The 15,641-nt window shown below is 38.6% G+C and overlaps 1 protein-coding gene across 1 annotated transcript; it reads right to left on the reverse strand.

Annotated features, from left to right (window-relative positions):
* Positions 1–82: 82 nt before the first annotated feature.
* mtch2 (mitochondrial carrier homolog 2) lies at positions 83–10,564 on the reverse strand. Its single transcript, XM_046840428.1, has 13 exons — positions 10,411–10,564; positions 9,054–9,138; positions 8,061–8,167; positions 5,487–5,510; positions 5,314–5,370; positions 4,998–5,055; positions 4,870–4,921; positions 4,724–4,783; positions 4,542–4,635; positions 4,378–4,425; positions 3,508–3,575; positions 1,935–2,010; positions 83–1,399 (listed from the first exon to the last, which is right to left on the reverse strand). Exons 1-13 carry the CDS (start codon positions 10,495–10,497, stop codon positions 1,313–1,315), a joined length of 903 nt encoding a protein of 300 aa, XP_046696384.1. The 5' UTR covers positions 10,498–10,564; the 3' UTR covers positions 83–1,312.
* Between the last annotated feature and the right edge of the window lie 5,077 nt (positions 10,565–15,641).

Consider the following 15,641-nt stretch of genomic DNA (forward strand, 5'->3'; position numbering starts at 1 on the left):
GGCAGTAATGTATGTTTGGAATCACAATAAATCTCTTGTCTTGGTGTACAGATCATTAGAATACACAACACCACGTCAAAAGTCACAGCACAAATCTTTTATTAGTAATGTAATTATGATGTCATTTCCATAAAAAAGTTCTAGCAGCCCTGGAGGATCAACATTACTGTTTATTTTCATTAGCAGAATTGCATTTTTAAATTTCAGTCCCACCACATCATCCAAACCAAATACTCGACCCATATTCTTTACAAATCCGCAATATAGTTCAATCATTTCACTCTTTCACATCGATGTAAGAAATCAGCTGAGAGCCAATGATGTGACATAAACGTGTTTAACCTCAAAAATCAGATCATGCTGTTTCCTATTGCTCATTTTTCCATCAAGGGTGCCATTAAATCTGGTGTGGGCTGTATTACAGTGAAATAAGTCACATACGAGTCTGATATGACGAAGAAAATACACGGGGGAAAATGAAGTTACTTTAATGCTCCTGCACAATGACACAAATCTGACAGAAATCCTGTAAATGAGTTCTCAGAATGAAGTCTAATGGGATTTATTCAGATGCATTTAGCAAAATATTCAGTTATATCCAAATAAAACGGGACAAAAAACCCCAAGCACACTGATACCTGGATTTATTAGGATCAGTAGAGACTCTTATACAAACATACAGTCTAAATACCTCTGAGGAGGCCAAGTGTGTGTGTGAGAGAACGTTCACATGGATCACGTCTCTCTAATGGGCTGTACACACTCCATGCTTCCTGTGTGTCGTTCTGGACCGGATGGAGGAACCAGGCACGTCTGAACATTACAGGTTGTGTGAGAAGACACACACACCACCATTCCACATAACTCATTATTTCAATAGCTACAGATGATCATCTGTATCGGAGGAGAACGTTAGTGATGCAGGTAAGTGCTTGGAGAGTTTGGAGAGCAGAGGGATTCTTACGAGACGCGTAAACAAATGGCCTGATTAGAACGGGCTGATTTTTTGAGAGAGGGGGAAAAGCAGGGAAAGGGGCAAAATTATTTATATTAATTTAAATATTACATAATCTCCAAGCTGTTGAAAAAGAAACCCCTAGTAATAAAAGTATTTCTGGTACAAATATCAAAATAATGTTTCCAAATCAAAGCAGTGAAATTTATGGGGAAGCTTTTTTCTGGAAGCTGACAGACGAATTATTAAAAAAAAAAAAAAAAAAAATCATCATAAACAAGTGCATACAAAAAACTAGGAGTTTCCACAAACAATCCTTCTCATGTATATCGAGTTTGCTGTTGGCATTTCATTTATTCAGAGAAATCGTTTCTGGAAACCGGAGTACAACTTCCCCGCCGGGACCTTCCTGAAGAATAAACTGTTGCCTCTGCTCATATTACCCTGAGAGATGGAGAGAGAAAAGTACAGACAAATCAAACAAACTTCCATCAGTCACTGACCAACTCAAACAAAACAGCACAGAAAGAAGAGAGAAAACAGTAGAGCAGAAAAACATCGTGTTCACACTGATCTGAACTGCACTTCAGAGTTTAATCATCAGGTGCAGCAGCACGTGTGAAGCTCTAAAGAACGATGAGAAACTGCCGTATCTGTTAAACACCAGGACACTTATTTCATGTATTTTTGAACTTGAAACTATTTAATGTTTATGATTTAAAACTTGATATTTTAATAAAGTGACATTTTTTAACTTAGTATTTCATTATGATTTTTTGGGTGATTGAGGGAAGTGACGTAAAAAAATAAATAAAATTCACCCCTCTGAAGTGGCAGAAGAAGTTTGAGGACCACTGGTTTAGACTGACATGATACTAAGGTCAGAGGTTAATCATGTCAATAAATAATGACTAATCACTCAGCTGGCAAACCAGCATCCTCATGACCAATTCAAACTAGAACCTGTGTGTTTCCTCACCTCCTGGCTCAGGTGTCTCCAGCAGTCAATCCAGGTGTGATAGCTTTCAGCATAAGGTGGTAAACCCCCTGCCAACCTGGAACAAATACAGAAAGAATTCATGGTGAGATTTACAAAACCAGCAGTTCATTGAAACGTCGCCAGTTACCTGAAGAAATAATGCAGGAAACTAGATTTCATGTAGTAAATTTACTCAACACTTTGGCCATCAAATAGGACACTGAGGGTGAGGGAGGACACATTCATTTCAAAACAGATCTTCAGAGCTGAAAAACTCTCCACAGATCACAGGTAGAAACGGTACGGGGTCGCAGTGGAAACACCACCTCTCACTTTTAGATCCGTTTATAAATCAGCTAAACTTTAGGTTTATTGCTTATTTTCTTTTAGAGCAAATGATTTATGGTTTTCGAATCAACTCAAAATAAACATCTTATTCCTCCAAGTGCCTGATGATTACAAAAAAATCCTGTACACACACGAACTTCACACAACCACTTTCAAATGATCACAACAATTACAAAGATTAGTTTTAATGTACGCCTGTAATTATTCCTTTATTTTCTCTGAAATTGTGATGAACATTTTAACCAAAACAATTCAGCTGAAAAAGTCATTCTGAAGTTCAGTCCTACTGTCTGTGTAGATGTTTGTGTAACATTCCCATGTTAGTGAAAGTGTCCTCAAGATTCTCTGATTTCCTCTCAAAATGTCCCTGTAGGCAGACTGATTACTCCAAACTGCCCATTAGTATAAACTGGACCTTCATGTTGGTTGTTACATCCGCATGCTGTCCAAACACAGATTTACTTTAGAGTTCTCAAGCAAAAAACTGAAAGATCAGCAGGTCTGGATATGATATTTAATAAAACATGCTCATCATTTCTATAAAGAGACGGTTTCAGAAAGAGCAGTGGGGATTTTTAAACCTTTTCATACAGATATATTGTCTACTTGTCATGAGATTAATGTTGCTAACGTCCTCGAGGCTGCTTTTTATTTCACTTTCACATTATTGTTTGGGTTTTTTCCTGTTTCCCTGAATACGGCACACAGAATGTAGAACAAGGCATGTTACAACTGTTCAGTAAAACTACATCAAAATATATTACAAAAGCCAAAGTCTAGTGCAGAAATAACACTAATTATTCACTGTCTTCATTACGCACATCAAACACAAGTCTATTAACTCGAATAAAAGCAGTAAAGTATGTGGGAAGGCGTTTAACAATTTGAGACTTTGGCCATAAAGACCAAGCATGAGAAATGAGGGCCTCCATTACACACGGCTCTATATGACGTTTATTAGGAAAATAAAATAACAACATGGCACGTGTTTTAGTCTGCACAGTGATTATGTTCATGTGTGCAGCAGCAGGATTTTAGGGCCATGCAGGAGGAACTACACTGAGAAACTACACTAGAGACTAAATTATAGAAACTACTTGGTTCTGTTAACATAACAAATTTACCACAATTGATCCTTTTAGAAGTCAAAACTTCGAGAGGAACATAAACTATTCCAAGCAGATTAAACTTGGCCACCAAAAGCACAAGGCAGGCAGTGACTTACCCACAGTTATTGATCGCCATCATGTTGGAGACCAACACAAAAGGGTATGTCAGCATACTGGCAAAAAACTAATTGTCACACACACACACACACACACACACACACACACACACACACACACACACACACACACACACACACACACACACACACACAGATAAACAGATGTCAGTTTGATTATTACTCCAAACATAACGACATACAAAAAAAAAAAAAAATAGTGTGCTTCTTTTGTATTTATTTATTTATATTTGTAATAAAAACGTTTAAAAAGTGCTGAATTATTCGTGCGCTAATAAAATTTGTCGTTAAAAAGAGTTTGCATTAACATGTTATTAACACGTTAATTTTGAAAGCCCTAAAAAAGATTATAAAAAAATTGGTAAGTCCCTTTCCCTGAGCCTTTTAGCCTGAGGGGTTGTTGGTCCCGGTTTAGGTTTTGGACCTTCGCTGACCCACTGAGCTCCTGGCTGGCTCGCCAAACAAATTATGAAAGGTATATGTAGTAGTGCTGCAGCTTTCGATTATATTATTAATCGAGTATTCTACAGATTATTCAATCGATTAATCCGATGAGAAGTACTTTTTCTTTATTAGAGAGCAAAATTAAATATACAAGATAAAATAAATGGATCTTAATTAAGTTGTTTCCTGTTTTGTTGAAATATTAGCATTTTTGTTGTTGAACTTGCCTAGGAGAATTTACAAATAATTGCGAACAAATAATTTGCCCTGATGCATTTTTATATTCAAATTACTTAAGGAATCGTTTCAGCCCTGGTATGTTCTGACATCTTTTATTGGTAAATCAGTATGTCTCAAATATAAATAATAATAATATTTATAATTTAATTAGGTAATAATACTCACTCCAGTGGCAGCCTGAGAGCAGTTCTTTAATTCACTTGTGTGACTCATCTACAACAAAAAGCACATTACAAACCCTTTTAAATACATACTGTTTTCAGCACATCAGATTTTACTTAATATATGTAAATAAAATGTTAATTATATCTGAATAAATTTGCACTTACTGAGTCATCTAGTGCATACGAGTTGATAAAGTGAGCAAGCATGTTGCAGATCCACAGAGAGAAGATATCGCCGAGGAGACGTGGGATGAGGCCACTGGAAAATGGACATTAATATATGAGGATAAAGCGACATGGTGCTTCACACTTTTGGCATTTTAAGATTTTAGAATTTTAGTACATACGCAAAAAACCCAAGGATTCCATCTTCTTTGTAGATCGTAATAATGGAGTCAAAAACACCACTGGAGAAAAAATTGCAGAATTGATATTAGAATTAGAGAAAACACTATATGGGCGGCAGGAGGAGGATTGTGGGATGCAGACTGACCTGTACTTGGTTTCTCTTCCGATAAATTGAACCATGCATCTAAGGGTGATCACTGTCATGATAATAAAAAAAGTTCAGGATACAAGCATATATATATTATAAATGAACTAAGAATATAAAAGCAATACCATGGAATGGATGCGTGACGATTGTAGCACATGAGCGTGCGATCATCTCCTTTGTTGTCTATAGAGGAAAAAAAACAGCAATAGTATTTATTTATAATGAGCTGTAGAGCTGGTAGCATAATACTGTCTAAATATAATATATATTTATATAAATAAAAGGGTTGCTTTAGGGAAATTGGTTTAACATAAAGTACATGTGTAAAATTTGTATTGTAAATAAAATTAATTCTGCACAAAATGCAAAATCTGGATTAAAACAAAACATATTGGTTTCATGATACGGGGACAGAAACCTTTAGACTGTAAAGAATCCCACCTCATTCACTACGTACTGCAAAGAGCCCTCCTCTTTTTTCTGCCCAATGTTTAGGACCTTAAAATAAACACAGATGTATAACTAATAATAGACTTAATAGCAAAGTAATCTACAGTTCCATTAATCTAGACAAATCACACACAAACACACACACACACACACACACACCTTACCTTCAGATTGTTCTCATGGCATTTCTGTAGAGGGTAAAAATAAATAAAGTTATTAATAATCTGTATATAAATAAACTCAGTGGTCACGGGCATGTGATCTTGTGTTATAGTGCTTATAGGTCTTGTGCTTGAGGCCTCTGCACAAGATCCTAGTTAAGCTCCACATCATCATCTCTTCACTACCCAATCCCCCGCTGTACCTGCTCCATCCTCCCTGACTGCTAATGACTTTGCCTCCTTCTATGATGAGAAGATTAAGAAAATCTGCCAGACCTTCACTTCCTCCCCAACAATGACTACACAACACAGCCAGCAATCCACTACGTCTCTGTCAAGCTTCTCAACCTTAACAGAAGATGAGATACTGCTAGTCATCCAATTTTGCAATCCCACCACCTGTCCTCTGGATCCAATCCCTTCAACTATGCTTCAGACCATCACACAAGATCCCCTGCCCTTCATCTCAACAATCATCAACAGGTCATTAACATCTGGCCATGTACCAACTACCTTCAAGCAAGCAAGGGTCGTTCCCATCTTGAAGAAACCTGCTTTGGATCCATCAGACATCAACTACAGACCGGTATCACTTCTCTCCTTTCTTTCTAAATCTCTGGAACGCACTGTTTTTAACCAACTGTCTGTCTATCTCTCACAGAACAACCTCCATGATCCGAACCAGTCTGGGTTCAAAGCGGCACATTCCACAGAGACGGCCCTTTTGACTGTTTCTGAGAAACTGCATGCTGCTCGATCAGCCAAGCTGTCATCTGTACTTATCTTCCTGGACCTTTCAGCAGCATTTGACACAGTCAACCACAAGACACTTTTGTCAGCCCTCAGGCGCCTCGGTATCTGCAGAACAGCATGGGAATGGTTTGCTTCCTACCTGGAAGGTCACTCATACCAGGTAACATGGAGGGGATCCACATCTGCCCCGTGCAGACTCACCACTGGTGTCCCACAAGGCTCTGTACTTGGTCGTTCTTGTAGATTTCTTCTCTACAACATCCAAAGGATTTGACCATTTCTGTCGACACAGGCTGCCCAGGTGCTTGTTCAGTCTCTTGTGATTTCGAGACTGAACTACTGCAGCTCTCTGCTGGCAGGTCTTCCCCTGAACGCTATTCGTCCACTGCAAATGATCCAAAATGCAGCTGCACAGCTTGTGTTTAATCTGCCCAAGTTCTCCCACACCACCCCACTGCTGCGCTCCCTTCACTGGCTTCCAGTAGCTGCACGTATCAGATTCAAAACACTGATGATGCCTACAAGGCCAAAAATGGACCAGCACCATCTTACCTCAGTGACCTCATCACCTCTCGCACTGCACCACGCTGTCCGAGATCCTCCAGCACTGCTCGACTGGTACCACCTTCTCTCAAAATGAGAGGTAAGTACACTTCAAGGCTCTTCTCTGTTCTGGCACCGAGGTGGTGGAATGAACTTCCCCCAGATGTCCGTACAGCAGAATCCCTGACTATATTCAAGCGATGATTATAGACTTACCGCTTCCTGAAATACCTGGAAATTAGCACTTTCCAAGTTTGTAGAATTCAAGAGTTATATTTATATGTGTGTAATCTTGTGTACAGTGTAGATTTATTCATTACTAGAGACTCAAAGCACTTTTGTACGTCACTCTGGATAAGGGCGTCTGATAAACCCCGCAAATGTAAATGTGTAGTGAGCTGAAGTGTGAGTATCATACAGTAGATTCCTGTACAGCGTTATACTGCCTTTTATTTAAATTTACTACATTTAAATCATTTTTCTAAGCTAATGGAGATATTTTCTCTCTGGCTTTTCTTCAGTACAGAAGCTACACTACATGGCCAATAGTATTGCGAAACGACTTTTCCAGCAATATGTGGTTCTTCCCCAAACTGTAAACACAGTTGAAGACAGAATTGTATACGATGTCTTTGGACCTAATTACACAATTTTGTTTTACTTCACTTGAACTAGGAGACTCAAATCTGTTCCAGCATGACAATGCTGTATAATGTTGACTGGAAAGTTAAAGAAAAGCACAAAACCAATCTTATGCTCAGGTCTCCCTAAAGGTGTTTATTTGATGAGAAGCCAGTGAATGAGAAAATAGGACAGAAAAGGTGATGGCAATGCAAATGGGCACAATTTTATTGGTTATGACTTAAAGTTATAAAAATGAATTCCATCACCACCAAAAAAAACAAGACTCTTCTTTACAATGTTGCCCTCAAACAAACATTTATTTATCCACAGCTCCCATCTCAATGGGATTAGGGTCTGGACAGGAAATAAAGACAAGTGCTTTGTTTGTAAACAATTTGTATGGAAAATATTGTTAGGCGATGGCCTTATAACCCTTCCTAGATTTACGAGGAGTAGAGGTCAACTGAATCCTCTGCTCTGCCGATTAATTGTCACCGACAGTTGATTGTTGGAAATATCGGCCAGAAGCCATACAGATAATTTTTCCGGGTTGCGTTAGACACAGTATGAGAGCAGCCTCTAGAGGCAAATCACAGACGCTGGTAAAAAACACTGTGTGTGAAAGACATCCTCAAATACAAAAAGTGATGTTCTTACCTGCAGCACTTTACCGTGGACGATGGTGCCGATGGTCCCTGCACACAGTCTGGGGCCAAGACCTTTAAACAGTCCGGCTTTCCCATCAATCTTTATTATGTGTTTGGCTGTTAAAGAATTAAAACTCAAAGGTCAATCAATCATTCATTTAATTCTTAAAACACAAACAATCCCTGACACTTCCACACAGAACAGAATCTCAAAACTCTGACCAAACACTTTATATCATATACATCAACACAGATGTGAAAAATCTACTGAACAGAAGGACAAACGTTTGTGCACAAATGACCTCAAGACTGCTAAGTACTTTCTCAGCATCTCATTACACATTTATTCCCATGAGCTGTTATAATAACCTCCACTCTTCTGGGACGATGGTCCACTATAAGGGTGTAAGTAAAGTCAGGCACTGATAAATCTGAGCTGAGGAGGTTCCTGGGGTGCAGTCAACGTTCACATTCATCCCAAAGGTGTTCAATAGGGTTTACAGCAGGAGATCTTCCACGATCTTGTTATAGTAAGGAGCATTTTCCCATCCTTACATCATCGTCAAAAGTTCACACCACCGCACTGAATACACTACAGTATAAAAGATTTCAAAACACACCTCGGAGAAACACGCTGAATAAGTGAACAGGTGTTTCTTCTTGCCCGTGTGTGTCGTCTCTGATCGACTGTCTAAACAATGAATAACTCCTGAAAAAACCAACCTAAAGACCAGAGCGCTTTCTAAAGAAGAGAAGCAGAACATTCTGAAACTGAGAGAAAACCCATTAGAGATATTACACGAGTGTCAGGATTGGAGAAGAAAGCAACCACTGATGTTCTAACAAACAGAAGTCCAACAGGGTCAGGCAACAAAAACTACAGCAGTGATGAAAACCTACAAACATCCATCAGCGACATCAATACTCTCGCACGCAGTCGTATTCTATTAGTGTCAATGCTTCATATATTACTGATCGAACAGAAGTGAATTTATTGATGTACCATAAGCGAAAAGTCCAGGAAGCTGATGCACCTGTCTGCCAAACAAGTTCCAGCCAAGAGTAGGTGGAAGAGGTTCATGTCCCACCTGTAATACATGCAAAATAAATCAGTCTTAAACATGTTCACACTTTTCAACTACACTCTTCTTTATACCTGCTTTTTATTTTAATTATTCTAACAGCGATTAAATATTTATTCTGCACTCATGTACAGGGATTATCTTCAGCAGCAGATCTTCAGCAGAACACTCACCAAAAACAACGTTTATTTTCCTCAAGGAATCGAAATACATTTAGTAATCAGCCTGTATATGAGTTACAACGATATAAAACAAAGCACATAATAAAGCGCATGTTTTTTTCTTTATTTTTGAGCATCATACAGGAAACTGGAACTAAAAGCAGGTTTTGAGCAGAGGAACGAAAGAAATATTAAAATATATACTGAAAAATGCCATAGGATTGAACTGTGTTTGGTGGGGATGATAAAAGAAAAGCAATGGCTGGCTTTATATTTTATAATTAAATTATAAAAACAATAAAAAATATATAAAACTCCTGCATTATTTATCATAAGATTTTTAACAACTGAACAAACAGATGTTTATTTCAATTATTCTGATCTGCTTCCCAAGTGTTAAACACGATAATTACATTAATATGCAAATGAGTTTTATGATGTCATCTAAGGACCCGCGAGATCTTTTGAAGCAGTATGGTTTTAAACCTGATCACCTGTAAGAAGACTCATGATGGTGAAATTAAGTTATTAGTTGTGTAAAAAAATATCAATACTCTTAAAATGCACTACTATAAATCCTCAGCTTCCTGTAAACACCTGGAAATAAATGAAGCGCTTTAATAATGTCGGGAAAGAGGCTGAGAAGTTCTGCAGCTTTCTGCTGAAGTGATCTTTCAGGTAAACACACCTGGATGAGGGGTCTCATGATCACTACCTGGCCATGTACCAAATCACTCTCCAGTGCACTACACGGAGTGTGCAGGACAGGAGGAGCTCATATCTTCAGTAGGACACTTGTACAGGGAGCGGAGAACCTGCTGGGACTGAACCCATGGTAGAAGCTCTAACCTTCAGCTGCTGCTAAATGACGGCGGTATCACATGAAGGATAGCGAAACAAATTCCCGAAGCACAGTCATATTCCGTGTCCCATGTCGGATTAAAAGTTTGGTTCTTCTTGGTTAAAACCTGCTTTTACACCAGATTTTGCTCGACATCTTTTGCTAACCTTCATGAAAGAGCAGCTTGGCTAGTTCTCCGCAGCGCCGCGTCTTCCTGCACAACTAAACCCGCATTAAGAGCTGCTCACCTCTAACGGGTCATATTCCACAACTCACCTGAACCAGAATCTTTATGTACATGAGCGGGTGTGAGAGAACAGTGAGCCCGGAACCCAGAAGAACTTGGCCACATGTTTCCGCCATGATCACAGGCCCCCTGCTTAAACAGGGAAGGAGATTTTTGGGTAAATGCAACGGGGTTGGTCACGTGACAAGCGTTGGCCGGGAACGGAAATTGCGCAAGATGCGTCAACTGCGGTGCCATCTTGGAAGAAGGGGGGGAAGGGGGGTTTCTCGATCACCTCAGTGTTACCCTGCTTCCACGTGACCTCGTCCAACCAATCAGCTGCATTATATATATATATATATATATATATATATATATATATATATATATATATATATATATATATATATATATATATATATTCGAGTCACACTATATATAAACTATATATATATATATATATATATATATATATATATATATATATATATATATAAATAAATAATAGTGGGTTTTTCAAAATTAGGGCATTAATAACGCAAATTAAGCAAATTTTAAAGGCACTATTTTTTTAAATTCATGCCTGATTAATGCAGTGCGCATTTCTGTTTGACCCCTTTTTTTTTATTAAAAATATAAATAAATAAATATAAAAGAGGCGAAATTAAAACCTTCAGCACAACAAACATTTATTCACGACGTCCCTTCTTTACTTAGATATAAATAAATAAACTTTTCATCAGTAAACATTTGTTTTATTTCTGCACCGAGTCTCAAATCAAACCCCAAATCCACCAGGATTCACACAATGAACCCTCTGGGTGGTGTTTTGTGGGTTTTTCCCTCATAATGGAGAAACAAACTTAAATTACTGACTTTATTGATCGTACAGATAAAAACAATTCATCATTTAAATCTGTAAAATGTGTAATTTTATTTATATTCACTTTTAATAACAACAAAACACTGTGTTTGTAAAATACAGTGAACCGACAGGGGGCGCTCTCTGCCATGTCCTCTCTCTTCACAAACACATCAATAAAACAACCTGAATCTCAGTGAATATTTACCTCACAGACACAATAAATATATGTGTAGAAAACTCCACGTCTTTTACATAAACCACATTCACATCGAATACAAATATTCTCTGATTCTGTAATCGCTATGATTTATACCATAAATCCCATAAAACCATTACAGACCATCAATCAGTCTGATTATGAGAAAAGCTTCTTCACTGAGGTGCAGTTTCTCCGGTAACACCTCATTAATTGTCCGGGTGGAAACATAACAAAGGTTCCGTTTGGTGTCCTGATGATTTCCGTCATTAATCCATCATTATTACTTTAAAACATTTACAAGAATTTTTGTCTTCATGCTCCATGTTGCTTAAAGTATTAAAAACAGGAAGTATTAATATATGGTAGATTTAGAACAGATAGAAATGTTTGATTAAGTTGTGATTAAATATTTAATTTGATGAACAGCTCTAATATTAATATGATGTGAGGTTCAGTTTCCAGTGTGACACTAAAACAGGTAGAATAATAAATACTTTTTACTGAAGAACATGTCAGAGACAAAACTTCTTTACTTTCACTTGAGTAAAAAAGTATAAATCAGAACTTCAACTTTTCCCCGAGTATTTTAAATCATCAGTATCTGCACTTCTAAAGTAAAGGATGTGTTGCCACCTGTTATATATATATATACAGTGTTGGGCAGTAACGCGTGTAGACTACAGCCTAACTTGCTTGCAGCAGCGTAGGATTGGAGGATGAACCACTGTAAACAGGAAGAAGACGCACTGTGGGCGTGTCTCCGTTCATTCAGGTCTGAGCAAGACGAGTTTCTCAAAGTGGAAATATGATCGTTATTTCACTTTAGTTGAGTATAAAGACAAAAACTTTTAAGTCAAATGTCTTTCTGGTTCGAAGGTCGTATCTACTGCGATAAACAGCAACTCCAATCTGTTGAACTCCATGCTAGAAGCTAGAAGCTAGAAGCTAACCCGGTGTTCTGTTCTACATTGTTGATAGTTTTCATACTTAAGCTGTGAAGAACTTTAGGAACATGTTTAAGAGCTCAACACAACAGCAGAAGCCACTTTAGTTTTTGATTGTGAATATATATATCCATACATATACAAAACCAGAATTCCAGAAATGTTGTGATGCTTTTTTTATTTAAATAAAATAAAAACTAAAAGACTTTTAAATCACATGAGCCAATATTTTATCCACAATAGAACATAGAGAACATAACAAATGTTTAAACTAAGAAATTGTACACTTTTATGAAGACTTTTATAGAGAGACTGGAGAAATCTCAGTGCGTAAGGGACAAGGCTGAAGACTGTTGGATGTCTGTGGTCTTCGGGGCCTCAGACAACACTGAATCAATCATCGGCATGACTGTGTCTTTGACGTTAATAAATGGGCTCAGGAATACTTCCAGAAACCACTGTTGATAAACACAATCCGCCCTGCCAGCTGCAGATGCCAACTAAAGCTCTATCATGCAAAAAGGAAGCCATATGTGAACATGGTCCAGTAATAATAAACTGTTTTAAAGTGGAAAAGTGTTCTATGGTCAGATGAGTCCAAATTTGACATTCTTATTGGAAATCACATATGCCATGTGATTTCCAACATCAGCTCACATGTTTTGGGGGCACTATGAATGCTGAAAGGTATATAAAGGTTTTAGAGCAGCATATGCTCCCCTCCAGACGACGTCTATTTCAGGAAACCTCACAGCAGGTTTAGACAGATAAAGCGGTCATAAAAGATTGCATAAGTTTGTTCCTTATAATGGTAAGTTTGTCTCTACTGAGTGAGTCTGTGGTGTCTGTGGTAAAAGAAAAACTCCCTGAGACGGCAAGAGGAAGAAACCTTGAGAGGCAACAGACTAAAAAGGGAACCCATCCTCATCACGAATGTCCCTTCATTACATTTGCGGCATTTGGCAGACGCCCTTATCCAGAGCGACTTACAACTGAGCAGGGGAGGGTTTTTAGGGCTTTGCTCAAGGGCCCAGCAGTGGCAGCTTGGTGGTGGTGGGATTTGAACCTGTGATCTTCTGATCCAAAGCCCAATGCCTTAACCACTGAGCTACCACCTCCTCATTATAATTCATTTTTGTTTAGGTGGCCTTTAATCGAAGAGAACACCATCCACAGGCAGGGAACTGGGATGGACCAGACAGATCCTAGGAGAGGAGAGGAGCAGGAACACTGGTCGCTGGTGCCTCATTGGCAAATTTACTTGACCGAGAGAAAGAGAGAGAGAAAGAGAGAAAGAGAGAGAAAGAAAGGGAGGGAGGCAAAGTATAGGGGTGAGAGTGAGAGCAAAATAAGGATTATTATGTCTGATTATTGCTGTATAAATATTATGGATGCTGTACAGTGTGATCTGGGTGTACGTAGTGACAAGACTTGATCTGGCATCAGAACTAAAAGGGAGAAGCAGAAGGAAACACAGACATGAGGGATCTCTGGGATAAGAGACTACCCACCACACCACCATCAACACACCTGAGTAAACGTGTGAGAGTGAGGAGACGACAGCATCCAAATATCCCAGTTCACCAAACACTCCATATCCATGATCCCTCCAGATCTGCTCCTTTACCTCACAAACACCTACTGAATAAAGACTCCACTAAATAAATATGTGTTCAGCCTCGACTTGAACACTGAGACTGTGTCTGAGTCCCGAACACTGATTGGAAGGTTGTTCCAGAACTGTGGGGTTTATAAGAGAAACATCTGCCCCCTGCTGTAGTCTTCATTATTTGAGGTACCAACAAATAGCCTGCACCTTTTGATCTAAGTAGGTGTGGAGGATCATACTGGTACAGAAGTTCACTCAGATACTGCGGCATGAGAGCGTTAAGTGCTTTATAGGTCAGTAGTAGTATTTTATAATCAGTGTGAGATGTAATTGGGAGCAGTGTAAATGATTAAAACAGGGCTGATGTGCTCATATTTTCTAGATCTAGTAAGGTCTCTTGCTGCTGCATTCTGAATGAACTGAAGCTTATTTCTGCACTTACTCCAACACCCAGACAGTAAAGCATTACAGTAGTCTAATCTAGATGTTACAAAAGCATCTACTAGTTTTTCTGCATCCTGTAACAACATCATATTTCTAATTTTAGCAATATTTCTGAGGTGAAAGAAGGAGATCCTGGTGATATTATTCACGTGAGCCTCAAAGGAAAGACTCGGGTCAATAATCACACTAAGGTCTTTGACTGCTGTACACACTGAGACAGAAACACCATCCAGAGATGCTACATAATCTGAAGTTTACTTCTAGCTCCATGTGGTCCTAGTAAAAGTACTTCCGTCTTATCTGAGTTGAGCAGAAGAAGTTACCAAGCATCCACTGTCTAATGTCCTTTACACACTCCTCAACATTGTTAAGCGGACCTCTCACATCTGGCTTTGCTGAAATATACAGCTGTGTATCATCAGCATAGCAGTGGAAGCGAATACCATGTTTATGTATAATTTCACCCAGAGGCAGCAGATATAAAGAGAAAAGCAGTGGGCCTAAGACAGGTACTTGTGGAACACCAACATTAACCTCAGAGAGTGTGGAGAACTCACCAGTTACATCAACAAACTGATAGCGATCAGTCAAATAAGACCTGAGCCAGGAGAGAGCTGTTCCTTTTATTCCAACAACATTCTCCAGTCCAGCAATCAGGAGATGATGATCAATGGTGTGAAAAGCTGCACTGAGGTCGAGCAAAACAAGTAAAGAGACAAAACTCTGATCAGAGGCCAATAACAGTCATTTACCACCTTAACTAGCGCCATCTCTGTGCTATGATGAGGCTGAAATCCTGACTGATACATTTCATAAATGTTATTCCTCAGTAGATGTGAACAAAACTGCTCTGCTACAACCTTTTCTAGTATCTTGGAGATAAAGGGGAGGTTTGATATTGATATTGATGTGTGCTTTAGCTCTATCTTGAATCTACTCTCTTCTGGAAAGGTAGGATTCTAACTTTGTATATCTATTTAACTCAGTTGATTGTAGAGTGTTGGTCTGTGCTTATTAGTATGGTCAGGTGATTAATCAAGGGTAGTTTCAGTCTCACTTGAGGTGTGAATTGTGTGCAGGGCTTACTCACTTATATTGAAGGTGCTCCGCTACAGACTATATTCTGTAGCGCTTGTAGGTAGCCCCCACAAGTAGGTAGCCCGCTTAAAGCCAGTAAATCTTAGTGTTATTTAGAAAGTCTTATTTGTACTTTTTCTTAC

The sequence above is a fragment of the Silurus meridionalis genome, chromosome 26, assembly GCF_014805685.1.
Source record: "Silurus meridionalis isolate SWU-2019-XX chromosome 26, ASM1480568v1, whole genome shotgun sequence".
NCBI lineage: Eukaryota > Metazoa > Chordata > Actinopteri > Siluriformes > Siluridae > Silurus > Silurus meridionalis.